At 38.2% G+C, this 15,156-nt stretch overlaps 1 protein-coding gene across 1 annotated transcript in view; it reads right to left on the bottom strand.

Moving 5' to 3' along the window:
- Positions 1–1,887: 1,887 nt before the first annotated feature.
- Positions 1,888–15,156, bottom strand: part of RUS5 (root UVB sensitive protein (Protein of unknown function, DUF647)) — an 87,469-nt gene continuing 74,200 nt past the window's right edge. The window contains exons 10-15 of the mRNA XM_089982077.1: positions 5,433–5,492; positions 5,217–5,330; positions 3,490–3,550; positions 3,240–3,358; positions 2,573–2,671; positions 1,888–2,212 (exon numbers count right to left, since the gene is read on the bottom strand). Of these exons, the coding sequence (XP_089838203.1) occupies positions 1,982–2,212; positions 2,573–2,671; positions 3,240–3,358; positions 3,490–3,550; positions 5,217–5,330; positions 5,433–5,492 (684 nt within the window). The 3' untranslated portion in view covers positions 1,888–1,981. The remainder of the gene's footprint in view (positions 2,213–2,572; positions 2,672–3,239; positions 3,359–3,489; positions 3,551–5,216; positions 5,331–5,432; positions 5,493–15,156) is intronic.

Genomic DNA, 15,156 nt, shown 5'->3' with positions numbered 1-15,156 from the left:
GTAGTCTTTCACTTAGAACATAAAGTTTTTTATGGCCTTGCTATCTCTGGAGCCATTAAATTTGACTGGCCTCGACATATCTATCTTTGATGACCTATCGTTATTTTTGCCATTAAGGATAACTGTCCGCTGTAAAGTGTGGTTCTTCAACTAAAACTCCCCTACTTCAGTCTGCAGGGTGGTCAATGCCGTAGTCAGCAAAGTAACATGTCTCATCAACAAGTTTATCTGCTTTCGCAAGCTTGTCACATCATCATCATCCAATCGTCTGAATGACTCAACTGTGCATGAAATCGCTTTCTTGTGTGAAATCACATTGACCATCAGTCTATTGACGGTCACGACCATATGCTCATGGCCCCGAGGTAAACCCCATATTCTCGACCTCGACAACTGCCTTTCCTTTGGTGCTACATAAGTTGTATCAAGGCGCCATAATGTCTTGCTCACAAATCACGGCTTATCGATGCATCTCTCGACACTGACTCCTGAGTCCCTTCTCCAACTCAAGAACGAACTCTAGTACCACTTGTCACAGACATATTTTTTTAATAAACCAGTACAACGCAACAGTCCTTTTTCACCGCCGTAAGCCTTCTTGTCGTTGCAAAAGCTTTGATAGTTGAGAATGCAAGAAAGCGATAGAATAGAGAGGGAGAGAAATTGCAATCACTCAAACGCAATTACAATGAGAATGAACAAAAAAAAGCTCTTCGCATTTACATTCATTCACAATTTTACCTGCAGGCTCATTACAGTTCAGATCTACGGGCTAACCCTTCAAAGTATTGATCAACCTGAACTAAAGTACAAGGATGGCCCGAAGAAAGTTACAAGTGACTCGACACTTGATATCAAGACTCAACCAAAGCAAAACAAACTCTAGACACAACTGTACAAAGTAGGTCACAAAGACTCATTCTAGTGTATTAGTATGTCATAATCAATTTGGGTATCGGCCACTTCTTATGTCACAGGGGCACTCCATATCCCCTTACTATTCCTAATAGGAAATATTACATAGAAAATAAGAATGGCATGCCCCATGACAATTTTGCCACTTAAAGTTAGGTTGACACGACTTACATCTGATCCGAGCTATTGAAACCTTGTATCAGACATCAAATTCAATTCTTAAAGCTCACCTCAGGCATGAAAAAGCATAGCCGTAAGAATCCCAACTCCATTTTTAACGTTGTAAAAAAGAAAAGCTGCATAAGGCTTAGATCTGTTCACACATGCAAGTTAATTATTGAACCCGAATGCATGCACATGAGTGGATTCAGTCTAGATTCTTATTCAGATTTCAGTTTGATTGGATGATTTTCAATCCATAAACCAACTTCAATTGGCATAGATCTGATTCCATTAGGTTTGGGTGCATGACTGACTGCATGGGTACAGGTATAGAGAAGGGTAGGAAGGTTAGGGTGGATGCACGTTCACCTTTTGGGTGAAAACAGTTAAAACGGGCACTTGCACCACCTTCTATGTTATTTCCTTTCACCAAATTATTAGCAGTGAACACGCAGAATCCGTCAAGACAAAGAAAAACTGCACTCTGCACGCAATGGAAGACTGACGAACACTTATAAAATCTAGAGATGGGGATGCTAAACAGTGTAACTACTTTCCAGAGGGTAGCACGTTAGGGGGACAAGAAAGGAATGTGTCTGCATCTTTCAGAGGTAGGCCACGTAAGGCAGGGTGGTCGTGGGGCCCCACCCAGGGTTTTCCCTCGCTTCAAAAAAGCAAAAAATCATATTCAACATGAATAGTTCCTGTTAATTAGTATGACACACAGCAACCAGATAAAACGTACTCCTTCGAATTAGGATCACTTAAAAGTGGGGGAAAAAGAAAAAGTGCTTTATGGAAAAACAGTAAGAAAAACTATCAACGGAATTGCTAAGCTCCAAAAACTGTCAATGTTACAAACTAATCAAACGAGCCAAATGTTATGACGACCACTTGATGGAAATTAAATGGAGCTTGGTACAGAAAGAATAAATTCTGTCGGTACTTTCATATTAATCTGCTCGATATCCCATCCAACGTCCTCCAACTTTTTAAGAAAATCATCAAATCTTTCTTCTAGTTTCGAAAGACTTTCAACAAGTTGAAGAAATACATTACTGGAACCTTCCCAATGCTCGTAAAGCCAATAAGCTTGCCAAAAACTACGTAATACAGTCATACTAGTTGCTCCCACCTGAATCATTTAACAATGAGCCAATCCTTTAAGTTACTAGAAACTTTCTTTTTTTCGATAAGCAAGCTGGGTTTGGGCAGACCCCTACCAGTGTATTAAACTATAAGCAAAAAGTACACAAGTTATACAATTTGTGCAAAAGGATGTCACTCTGTAGGTTTATCATGACAGAAATGGTCTGTCAACAGAATGAGCTAATTGAAGACCATTGATGGGAAAATGTACAAACAGGCCCCAAGTTGTCAACACACACACACACACACACACACAGATCACCTTTGAAAAAACCCCAATTGACTGGCAAGGGTTCACAGCAAGAATGTGATCCAATCCAAATCTAAAACTAGAATGGATAAGTACCTTGAAAGAAATTAATACTTCGAGATCTCCAATTGGTTGGCAAGGGTTCACAGCAAGAATGTAATCCTCTCCTTTGTACAGCTTCAAGAGAGCCTTTAGCTGTCCATAGACATGCAAGATGCTTGAGTTAAACTTGGAAGCATTCTAACTGACTAAGTCATACAGTTATGTCATGTCACTACATCTGGTTTTCTTTAATTTCTTGGCAACCAGCAACAACACAAACCTCGTTATGGGAAAATCTCGGCAAGAAAAAAAGTTATTTTTGGAAAATCTCAAAAAAATACTGGATATATAAAAAACTAAAAATAAAAAATTATATAAACATGTAAAGAAAAACATAAAAACATGAAAATATAAAAGGTGTCATTATTGCATTAGCATCATGATAACAAAGCAGTACTTCCATGATGATATTTTAAAAACATCATGTTTTTTCAAGAATTTATTGGCTCTTCAAGATATCGGCATAAGATCACACTATTTTAGAATACCACTGATATTTGTTGCATAGGCTTGGGGTATATTGAAACACTATGGTGCAAAGTAAAATACCAGCTCAAGAACACTGCTTTGAACAAGTAAATTGTTCCGAAAACATACAAACAAAATACGCATTAACCAACTTCAAGCATACAGTTACCAACTATTTTAAACAATGACATACCTCATCAGCTGAACACTTCATCCCTAGTATTTTACTTAGGGAGGTGCCGAAAAGAATTTGGGGCCTTAAAAAACTTTGAGGGATCAAGATATTTTCTTCTTTGTTACACTCAGCACATCCTGCATAAATTCATTCAAATAGGTTCATCTAGACAACAGATCTGTTACATTCAGCATTTGATGCATAAACTCGTTGAAATTGGTTCATCTGAAAACCAGATCTGGTTGGTGCAATGATGTGGACGCCTTACCAGGTACAACAGAGCCTAAGACATGTGACTGCACAAGAATACGTGCACGCTTGAGGTTGATCTGTGAAGGCAATTTCCTCTAAGCATAAGTTAAATAATAATAATAATAAACAAAAAAGGAAAAGACATTTACAAGCACATGGAATTAATTTAGCAAGAATAAAAGATAGAAGAATCAAAGAGCAACTAAGCTGTCATGAAGTAACTAGCAGGTCAGCACAAAACATAGGACATTCAATCCAAGTAGCGTACTTGTAGTTTTCATGTTTCCCTTTGACTAAATTTCTTCATATTGAGTCATGAAATACATATCATTCCTCTCTCATTTCAACTATTCACATTGTAAATTTATTTGTGGTGGTTATCCGAAAGAAATTTTGTTGAGAGAGAGGATAATTTTCTGTTAATTAGGAAACCAAGATTACTGAAAAAGGGGAGAAACAAAGAAAAATAACTTTGACGAGAATTGAATAAAAAAGAGGGATTTTTCCATAATAATATATTTCTCACTATCCCCGGGTTCAAGTTCCACTATGATTTTAAAGAAATTCTAACAGATATACTGCATATATTGGATCTTCCTGCTTCTCATATATATATATATATATATATATATATATATATATATATATATATATATATATATATATATATATATTTATTTATTGTCTTTCCACTCATCTCGAAAACTTTATGAATGTATGATGTTAATTCACTTGATAGAAATACCAAAAGACCATTGTGTGAAAATCTCTATAAAAAGAGATTTTGTGTATGAACACAATGCTAAAAACACGAAGTGTGCACAAAGGCACAAAGGAGAACTCTCACAAGTGCACAAAGGCACGGATACAAATGCACAAGAGCATAAAAAATATCAACTTCAATATATTGGGTCCCAAGAGGGGCTTAACAAAAGCATGAGAAAAAAGAGAAGGGGAGCACCCCTATTTATACAATGTTGGAGGAGTGGGGGGGCTCCATCGTCTATGTTGAGGCCCCCCCCATGTGACACAAAATACAAAAAATAAAAAGTAAAAAAAGAAAAACTAAAAAGAATTAAAAGAAAGAAAAATACAGTCATATTCTCAAATGAGAATATGCGCAAAATGAGAAATGACTGAAATACCCTTTATGGGGTTTTGAAAATATATTAATATATATATACTTAGATAGATACATATACATATATAATATATATATATATGTAAATGTATCTCTCCATATATATATATATATATATATATATATATATATATATATATATATATATAAGGATCATTACATTTTAACACAGTGCACTACAACAATTCCTGCTAATATGGTGCAGTTATGGCCAAAGTGAAATACCATGAAAGCAAGACTAGATAGGAGCTGGGACATCTAGGAGTCTATTCAAATTATTTACAATAGAAGAACCTAGAAAGAAAGTGTGGGGCATTGAAAAGTTAAAGCTCACTAGCAGTTAATGGCTAAGCTAAGCTCACAAGTAGTTAATGACTAAGCTTGGAGAATACCATAATGAACTCATGATTACTGATCAACTATCACGCTCATAAGGTACATAAGCTGAGAGTTGTGAAATCACAAGTCAAAGGAATAAATTGGTCACTATGCTTGGGGAATACCCTAATGGACTCATGACTACTGATCAATTATCATGTTCACAAGGTACATAAGCTGAAGTTGTGAAATCACAAGTCAAAGGAATAAATTGGTCTCCTTACCGTAGGAAATCTCAAGGTCACAAGTGACCGATATCGTAACCAGAGGTGCAACAGCCGCACACTCAACCATGTCACCACCAGCACTGGATATGATGTCACTAATCCAGGAGTGCCCTGCATTAAGGTGCTCACAGTTCATTAGTTGTTGACAGCAATTGGAACTTAGCAAGATTGAACCAGTGTTTTCATTGATGAAATTGAAAAAAAAACTTATACCAGAATCAATATGCCGATAGTGAGACCAAGAAGCTGAGCAGCTACTTCCCATACTTCCTCCTACAACATGCAATAAGAAAATATTGGATACTAATAGAAACTCATAACACAATACATCAGTCATGGAAATTAAAAAACTTAATAACATGGCCTGGACAGAGGGAAGAGACGAAATGACAAAATATACATCACGGAAACATTTGAATCAACTTGGTTCTACAGTGTGCTTGGATTGATCCACCTATGTGGGGAAATGGAATAGGTGTGTGTGTGTGTGTGTGTGTGTGTGTGTGAGAGAGAGAGAGAGAGAGAGAGAGAGAGAGAGAAGTAGGCTTAGGAACAGAACTGTAGGAACTGAGAAGTAGCCTAGACTCAAAGCACATAAGATTCAATACGACTTCCATCTTTGAGAAATATTACACAGGATAGGTAGCAGCACTCCGGCTAGGCACGGGCTCCGAAGGTGGGTGAGATAAGGGATCTAGACCCTAGGCTAAGCTAAGTGGACTTAGCTAGGCTAGAGGGACTAGGTCTAGTTATGTAGAGAATTCAGCAGAGTATAGGAAAGGAAAGATCTTAGGCTCCAGATGATGGAATGGGGGAGAGGGTAGACCCCCATTTATAGGTTTTTCTGGCAGATCTGGACACAATTATCGTAAATCTGCGATATGTCCAAGGGTGACATGGCTGGATCCTATTGGCTTAGGTTTGAATAGGCTCTTTTGATTGGCCAAGGGTCCTTTTAGCCTAAATTTAGGGATTAGGTAGATTAGATAGGATTTAGGTGGTTTGGGATTAGGGTAGGTCCTATTTTCAGTTTTTTGTGAGATAAAGATAGAAATAGAGTGGTTTCTCTCCAAATGGCCCATATTTTTTAATTCAAAAAAGGCATCTGACAACAAAAACTGCTAACGGCAATCAATATGATGTTAGAAAAAGTGATGATGATGATACATCATTGATCCGACCGATTGTTAACGACAATTCATGTGTCGTTAGAAAAAGTACTAATGGCACATCAAGGGAAAGACCAACTGCTAACAACGAACCGTATGCCGTTAGAGGAATACTAACGACGCATAAAAAAAAAGGCCAACTGCTAACGACAATCCATAAAAAATGCTAACGACACATGATGTGTCGTTAGAAGGTACACTTTTTGGAGAGAAAGGTGGACAGGACTGGTTTACATGCTCGTTGACTGCTCCATCAGTCTATGGGACATCCTAAGGACCTAATGTTCATCTATCTATGTGATGATCCTAAGATAGGACTGGGTAGACTTTTTAGTAATGGGTTAATTGGGTTCCTACAAGAAAACAGGTTAGAAAATGCAAAATGCAATGCATGAGATGCACATGAATGCATGAAATGACAACTGAAGAGGTACCTCTTGGCGAATCGGACCATTCTTGGGGGGCAACTGCTGATGACATTGTTGTACATGTATATGTATATATACACACACACATACATAATATATATTTATTTATAATGTTGTAATAGGTAATACCCATTAGGGGTATTTTTGTCTTTTCACAGTATTATAATAGGTTGTGCCCATTAGAGGCACAAAAGTCTTACCCTTTTTTGTTTTTTATTTTTTTGTATTTTGTTTTATATTTTTTGTTATGGGCAGTTTGGTCAAAATATCTAAAGAGTCCTTGGGATCTCCCTAACGACTCTATTTATAGTCGTTGGAGAGATCCCAACCGCTCCTTGAAAGAAAATGAAACTCACAACCAAACTATCTCTTCACCACACACTCACGAAGAGGTTACAAGAACCACAAGGGATCATACAAGCATAAGAACACACACTACCCGAAAAGGGCATTCAAAAGAAAAATAATTTTATTAACTTGGGATACAATCCCACAAAAACCATGAAATACAAGGAGAAATAGTCCCCATATTTATAGAGGAGAATGAGAAGCCTTCAAGGGAGTCGTTGGACTCCCAACGGCTCTATTAGAGCTGTTGGGAGTCTAACGGCTCCCTTGAAAGATGTTTTTTGACTTTAGTCAAAAAGCACCATTTTGACTAATAAAAAAGGTGAAGGCTTAAAAAGGTCCAAAAACAAAAAAACTAGCCTAATTCTAGTTATGTTCTAACTAAGATTAACTAAACTAAAAACTAACTAGGAAAAAGAGAAAGGTACTACAAGCCTATGAGATTACATGAGATATTATATGAGATTACATATTTTAACACTCTTCAAACTTACGATTGGATAACCGAAAGTTTGCCTAAGAGAAAGTGAAATCTAAGAGCAGCGAGAGGCTTGGTGAAGAAATCGGCCAACTGATACTCTGAGGAGACATAGGGAAGATTGATGGTGCTGCACAAAAATTTCTCTCATACGTAGTGACAATCCATCTCTATATACTTGGTGCGTTCGTGGAATGTCTGATTGTTGGCAATATAGATAGAGTTGTTATTATCACAACACAAATTTGATGCTTTTAGACTTTCAACTCCCATATCGGAAAGTAGACGTCGAAGACAGACCAATTCCATAGTAGTTGTAGCCATTGCCCTATATTCAGCTTATATTGATGAGAGAGATGTAATGAGATATGCGGAAAAACAAAGAGTGTTATAAGCACTTACAATGTCCACCAATGAACAAACAAAAGAGATGACACCCAAATCCACAAAGGGACAACACAACATAAAAATATAAATGTCTCTTATTGAAAAGAGAGAGAGCTCTCAAGAGTGAAAATACAAGAGAGGTTCACCCCTATATATACACAAAGAAAGAGAGTGAAGGGTGGCCTTATGGCCTTAAAAGAAGAGCCACATAGGGGGCTTCCCATGGAGTCGTTGGGAGCCCCCAACGGTCACAAATGTGACCGTTGGGGGGCCCATCGACTCAATGGTGAGGCCCCTTATGTGGGTAAAAAAACAAAAGAAAAAAGAAAAAAATAAAGTGCAAAAATAAATACAAAAAAGAGGAAAATAACAAGTACCCCTATCGGGTACTTGTGAAATGACTAAAATACCCCTATTGGGTATATTAGACTATATATATATATATATGGATTACATGTATTTTAACACCCTCCCTCAAGCTTTACGGAGATATAACCGAAAGCTTGTTAAGGAGAAACATAAAACGAGGAGCGGCAAGGGCTTTAGTGAAGAAGTCCGCCAACTGGTACTCGGATGTGACGTAAGGTAGTGCTATGGTTCCTCTTAGGTATTCATCACGTACGTAATGGCAGTCCATCTCGATGTGCTTAGTATGCTCATGGAAGGTATGATTGCTTGCAATATAAATTGCGCTTTTGTTGTCAGAGCACATCTTCGAAGGAGTAGAGATGACAATGCCCATATCACTGAGGAGACTTCATAACTATACAAGCTCCATGGTTGTAGTGGCCAAAGCACGATATTCCGCTTCTATTGAGGACAATGATACTTTATGTTGCTTCTTGCATCTCCAAGAAATCATAGAGTCACCTAAGAAAACACAAAACCCCGTAGTTGAGACTCTGTCATTGGGATTTTCTCCCCAATCAGCATCAGTATAAGCAATTAAATCAAATGATGAAGAAAAGGAAAGAAAAACTCCCTTAGTTATGGAGTTTTTGATGTATCTGATGATCCTTAAGACTGCACTCATATGCACAGTTGTAGGAGCATGTTGAAATTTATTGGCAGAGTGGACGACATGAGCTATGTCTGGCCGAGTGATGGATAAGTAGGTTAGAGACCCAACAAGTTGACAGTAGGGAGTAGGATCCTCGAGAAGTGTTTCATCTTCCAACCTTAACTTTGCATTGATGACTTCAGGGGTTTCTGTCTTCTTATCATTGGAGATACCAGACTTGGAACAAATGTCAGCGGCAAGTTTCATCTGAGAGAGAATGTACCCTCGAGGAGAGTACGCTACTTCAATTCCTAAAAAATATCTTAAGAAACCAAGGTCAGACATGTCAAAATTTTCTTTTAAAACTTTCTTAATATCATTAATTCCTTGCTCATCACTTCCAGTGATGATCATATCATCAACATAAAGTAGTAGAATAACTACTGAAGACCATGCACTTTTTACAAACAAAGCAGTGTCAGTATAGCATGAACGAAAATTCAAACTTGTCATTACATTACTAAATCTATCATGCCAAGCCTTTGGGGCTTGCTTTAAACCATATAATGCCTTTTTAAGTTTGAAAATTTTATTTTTACCAATGCATACCCTGGTGGGGGATCCATGTAAACCTCTTCATTTAATTCACCATTTAGAAATGCATTCTTAACATCTAATTGATAGATAGGTCATTTTTTAACTGACGCAACGGCGATAAGAGTCCTAACACTAGTCATCCTAGCTACGGGTGCGAAAGTTTCTTCATAGTCTATACCGTATTCTTGAGCGTATTCTTTTGCTACTAATCGGGCTTTATAGCGTTCTAATGAACCATCACTTTTAGTTTTAATTTTGAAGACCCATCTACACCCAATCGATCTCTTTCCAGTGGGTAATGAAGTTATTTCCCAAGTTTTTGCCTTTTCAAGGGCACTAAGCTCTAAGTTCATGGCTTCAACCCATTGGGGAATGTTTCTGGCTTCATTATAATGTGAAGGTTCATGAAATGAGTGTAACACAATTAGGCATGCTCTATACCTTGGAGTTAGAGACTCATAGGAAACAAACCTATTAGGAGGATTGGAGATTCGGTCGGATCTCCTTAAAGAGGTTTCTTCTATGTTGAAACCTTGAGAGTATTTTTCTAAGGCACTCATTTGAGTCTTTACCGTCATAATCAATCCACAACCACAAGGGATCTTACACTGCCATCATCAAAACCAAACCAACTTTATTAATCAAAAGCATAAAGTCTGGGAACAAGATATAAAGGAATATAAATGAGTCAAAAAGTGGAGTCGCGTTGTCCCTAAGTAAAGTTGTCAAGCAGTCGTGTAGCCTTCGTAGCTCCTCGTACTAGCAAGTCCCCTCACTGGATCTTAGAGGCTGTGAAAAACATATAAATAAGGGTGTCAGAGTCATATATCATGTGCACGAGTCTAATGAATCAAATAAATAAAAAAAACATAAATAAGATTTATGCAATATTTTATAGGGCTACAATTACAACAAAATTATTATTCAAATAATCATTCATGCAATAGATACTAATTATTAAGCAAGAGGGAACAATTATTAAATAATATGAATCACTATTAAGCAATAAAGAACATTTATCATATATTATGGAGCAAATATCATGCAATCATTAATTTAGCACAAGAAAACAAGTAAATATGCATGATCTAATACATAACAGGAATATGCATGAATAAATTATTATCTTTTATCAGAGTTTTCTTTTATATGCATGTCCTTATGTAATGCATACAAACTTTAGTTCCTCTTTTTTTTACCATTGCCCGCAAATACTCAAAACGGTTAAAATTTTTTCGAGGTCAAGTTAGGTCCCCAGTTGTAGCTTAACACATACTTGTATTTTATTACTGTGTTTCACACTTAGCCCTCGACCGATATCAGGAATCAACATCATTCATCGGAACATTTGAAATCAACATCTAATGCCGGAAGATTATGGAAATCAATATCTACTAATGTCGTTTTCCTAATATAGTAAAAACAACAATTGTATCTACACAACACCCCCAGGCAAAGTGGCAGAATCTTCTTAAAATCGTAGCCGGGAGGTGAACCACCTAGTTGGGTTCAGAAGCACAAAATACACATGGAGTTTTAGTATCCTCACGATTCTCCAAAAGCGCAGATCCAAGATTTTCACACTAAAGAAGGAACATTTAGGAAAACGTGAATTATATTGTTCTTTTCTTTTTATCTTTTTATTATTTTTTTTTCTTTACTTTGCAATTCAACATACAAAACCAACATCATATGTTTCACAAATCAACATACGAAATTCATTAAGGGACCACAGCCCGTGGCAACATGAAACAGTGCAATTAGTCCAATAAACATTAAGTTTATTTTTGCAATGCATACAAAAACTAAACATGGAGCAATACCTACTCAAGGCCCACATGGCCTACGATGATCCACTTTTGACCACTGATGCATCTAATGCAAAAACCATAGTGAGCATGTCACTTATGCATTCATTTGACATGCTTTCAAATGCACATTCGCACATGCTAAACAAGAATGTACATGAATAACAAATTTTCATCTGCACGTGCTTATATGATTATACGAAATACATGTTTCTTTTCATGAATCATCTTTTGTTTCATATGCAATCATTCATGCAAATATTCATGTGCAGAACAACATAAATTCCAAGTTTGCACATGCACATGTTATTACAAAAATATGTGTTTCTTTACATGATTCTCCTCATGCTCAATAAGCAAACATTCATGTGTTCATGCGAGTGCACAACAAAAACCCAAATCTCAGGATTTACATGTTTATTTTAGGTATATGTATGTAAACATCATTTTGTACATCCAATCATACCTGGCAGTCCAATAACAACTATACAACAATCTGCACATGTACCAGCATGAAAATCTGCATTTTTACACATGTACTAATCCACCCTTTAACATGTATAAAATTTGTAATCTTAGCACATGTAATTCTATCCATGAATATGAGCATTTGGAACATGTAAAACTGACATGAACCAAATCATGAGCATTTACAATCATTCACGTGTACATGTAAATCCGATCACACAGGTATTTTTTTAATGTGCATCTGAACATTCATACATGAGCAAATCTGAATATACATGATCACAATAAAATCAGTCTTGTATTAAATATACGAGCATATTCTCACTCAACTCAAGGTCCCTTTTTTTTTAAATAGACTGCCTACCTGCCCAGCCAGGCAGGCCTTGCACCTGGACTGCATGCCAGCCCAAAACTATTAATTGTGTATTTTTTTTTTTATTTCTAGGTAATCAGGCACATGGCCCAGCCAAACCAGGTCGGTTGGGTCTGTGTTCTGTTGAACATGGTCCAGCCCAGCCAAACCAAGTTGGCGGGGACTGAACTCCCAGTTCAGTCCAGCCAATAGAGTCAGCTATAGACTTTAAGCATAAAAATTCTTTCTTTTTTATAAAACTAGGTTCAGATCTCAGCCCAGCCGCCCCAGTCGGCTGGGGCTCAGACCCCGCCCTGACAGAGCCTAGCCGAACCTGGTCGGGCCCACTGCCATACTTTTTTTAAGACCCCCGGTTATATATATATATATATATATATATATATATATATATATATATATATATATATATATATATATATATATATATATATATAGATAGATAGATAGATAGATAGATAGATATATAAACACATTTTTTCCCAGTCTGGACAGTCAGCTGGGACCGGACAGCAGACTGTCCTGTCCCAGCTGACTGTTCAGACTGGGACCGGACAGTTGTTCGTTCCATCCCGGACAAAAAGCATAAAAATCCAAAATTTCTTTTTTTAAAGAAATATAAATATGTATTTTTCTTTCTTCCATGGTTCAGGTTCGATTCCAAGAACCACAACCCCTTATCCATCTGTCCGGATACGTACACTGTCCAACAGACAGATCTGTCCAGGACAGACAGAACGGACAGGGGTTCAGATCTGGCCAGATCTGCCCATCATCACGATGGCCAGATCTATCAAGATCTGTCCGCCTATCACGTGGGATAGAACGGTCCATATCAGTCAAAAAATATATCTATATATATATATATATATATATGTATAAATGTACAAGAATAGGCATGTACTACATATTCTAAGCATGCACACATCATTTTCCATGGATCAGAACCGTGAAGCTAAAATAAAATCTATGGTCTTCCTTACAAAATCTTGCCCAAAAGCTTATTTAAGCTCTCTCTCCTTATCCAAAACAAGAGAGAAAGTCGTACCTTGTTTGGAGTTTGAAAAACGACCGGAAGAACCGACGGATGATTGGAGAAGAGGATCTCCTTCTTCCTTTCTCTTTTTTTTTTTTTTTTGAGTTTATATAAAAAAATAAGCCCTTATCCTTCCGGCCGTTTCTAATGTGGGCTAGAGAGAGGACTTCCCCATTTGAGAGTCACTCTCACCCACTTTTCAAAAATTTTAAAATTCTGTATATGTTGACCTATGTCACAGGGATTCGGCTAGCAGGGTGCCGCACCCGCGTCGACGCGACTCGACGCGGGTGCGGTCAACCCGATCCTGGGTGCGTTGACCGCACCCAGGGTCATTTCGGTCCATTTTTTATTGGATTTTTTTTTCAAAAAAATTGCCCTACGAAATGGGCTGCAGAATTTAAAAAAAAAATCTGAAAAACTGCTTGTTGTTGCTGCTCTTGTTTTATAAAGGGGCATTTGTTTCCACAACATCTGACGAGCTTTGTTGGCATCCCATGATATTCCTGCCTCCAAACAATTAATTCACAGCGTTGGAAAACATATTGTTAACTTGGAAATGATGATCCATCTACCTCAAAAATTAAAACCAAAATTCAAGAGCCTTTTGAAGTCTTTATGCTTCAACCAACAAAATCCTTTTTCGTCAAGGATTTTCTCTCTCCATAATAAATGATAATGGTGGTGGTAGAGTAGAGCCTTGGTGGCTATTAGTATTCACTTTTCTCCTGACGAGATGGGTGATCTAGCCGTAGCCTTGTGTAGACCTCTCTTTTCCACATGTCAAATCCAATAAATTTCTTTTAGCTGTCATCTGTGTGCAACTGTATATAAAATGAAATTTGAAGAACCCTAGGCAGTGGCGCCGTAGGCCTCGTGAAGACTCTCTCTCCAACAAACCACGTCAAACCTTTCGCTTATATTTTTTTGTGAAGACCAGGGAGTTTCAGACATGATTGAATCATGACAGTCAGCAGAACGCAGCAGACTGGGTCGATCAGATTGCCAATCCTTTGGGTTCATCAATTTTGTCCCGTTGAGCTAAAGTACACAACAAGCAGAACATGGGTAACAAGTCTTCAAACAAACACACCAGCAAAAACAACTGAACCCCGACCCGCGCCGGGGAATATATATATATTTACATTTTTGCCCCTGTCGCACCCCCACACCCGGGTTTTTTGGAAGTGTCGAATCCCCGCACCCGCACCCATGTGACATAAATGTTGACTTTATAGGGAGTCTCAAATTAGTTAACAAATGTTAAAATTCAGAATTAATTATAATTTAATTATAAAACCCAGTTAAAAAAAAAGAGATCAGACCCGACCCGGATCCTACCCGTGCCCAGCCCCTCGAAAAAGGGTTTTTTCGAGGGGCTGGCAGCCCTCAGAGGGGGGGGCCTTGTGTGCGCCCCTCCTTTTAAAAGGGCGAGAGGGGAGAGGGGAGGGTTTACGAGCCTCTCCCCCGATCCCCCGACTCTCTCTCATCTCTCGTCTCTCCTCCTCTGTCCCTGTCTCTCATCTCCCCGACTCCATCTCTCTCTCTCATTGCCGACGCCGGCGAGCCCCTCCTCGACAACCACTCTCCGGCGAGCTCCCTTCACGAAAACCACTCCCCGGCGACCTCCCTTCCGCTCGGCAGCCCAGGTAACCCCCCTTCTCCTCTTGCTTTCCCCCCTCTTTTCTTCCTCTGGGTTCGCTAGAAGGCTTGCAGGTGGCCGACGGCCCCTGTCGTGCCTTCCTCTTCCCTTTTCCGTCAGGCAAGAGGCTCCACCCCCCTTGCCTTCATTTTTTTTAGCAAGCAGGGGGCTCCGCCCCCTGCCCTTTTTTCTATTCCGGCAGAAGC

Source organism: Nuphar pumila, chromosome 12 (genome assembly GCF_984573655.1).
Source record: "Nuphar pumila chromosome 12, dmNupPumi1.hap1.1, whole genome shotgun sequence".
Taxonomy (NCBI): domain Eukaryota; kingdom Viridiplantae; phylum Streptophyta; class Magnoliopsida; order Nymphaeales; family Nymphaeaceae; genus Nuphar; species Nuphar pumila.
This window is presented reverse-complemented; position numbering and strand designations above follow the sequence as displayed.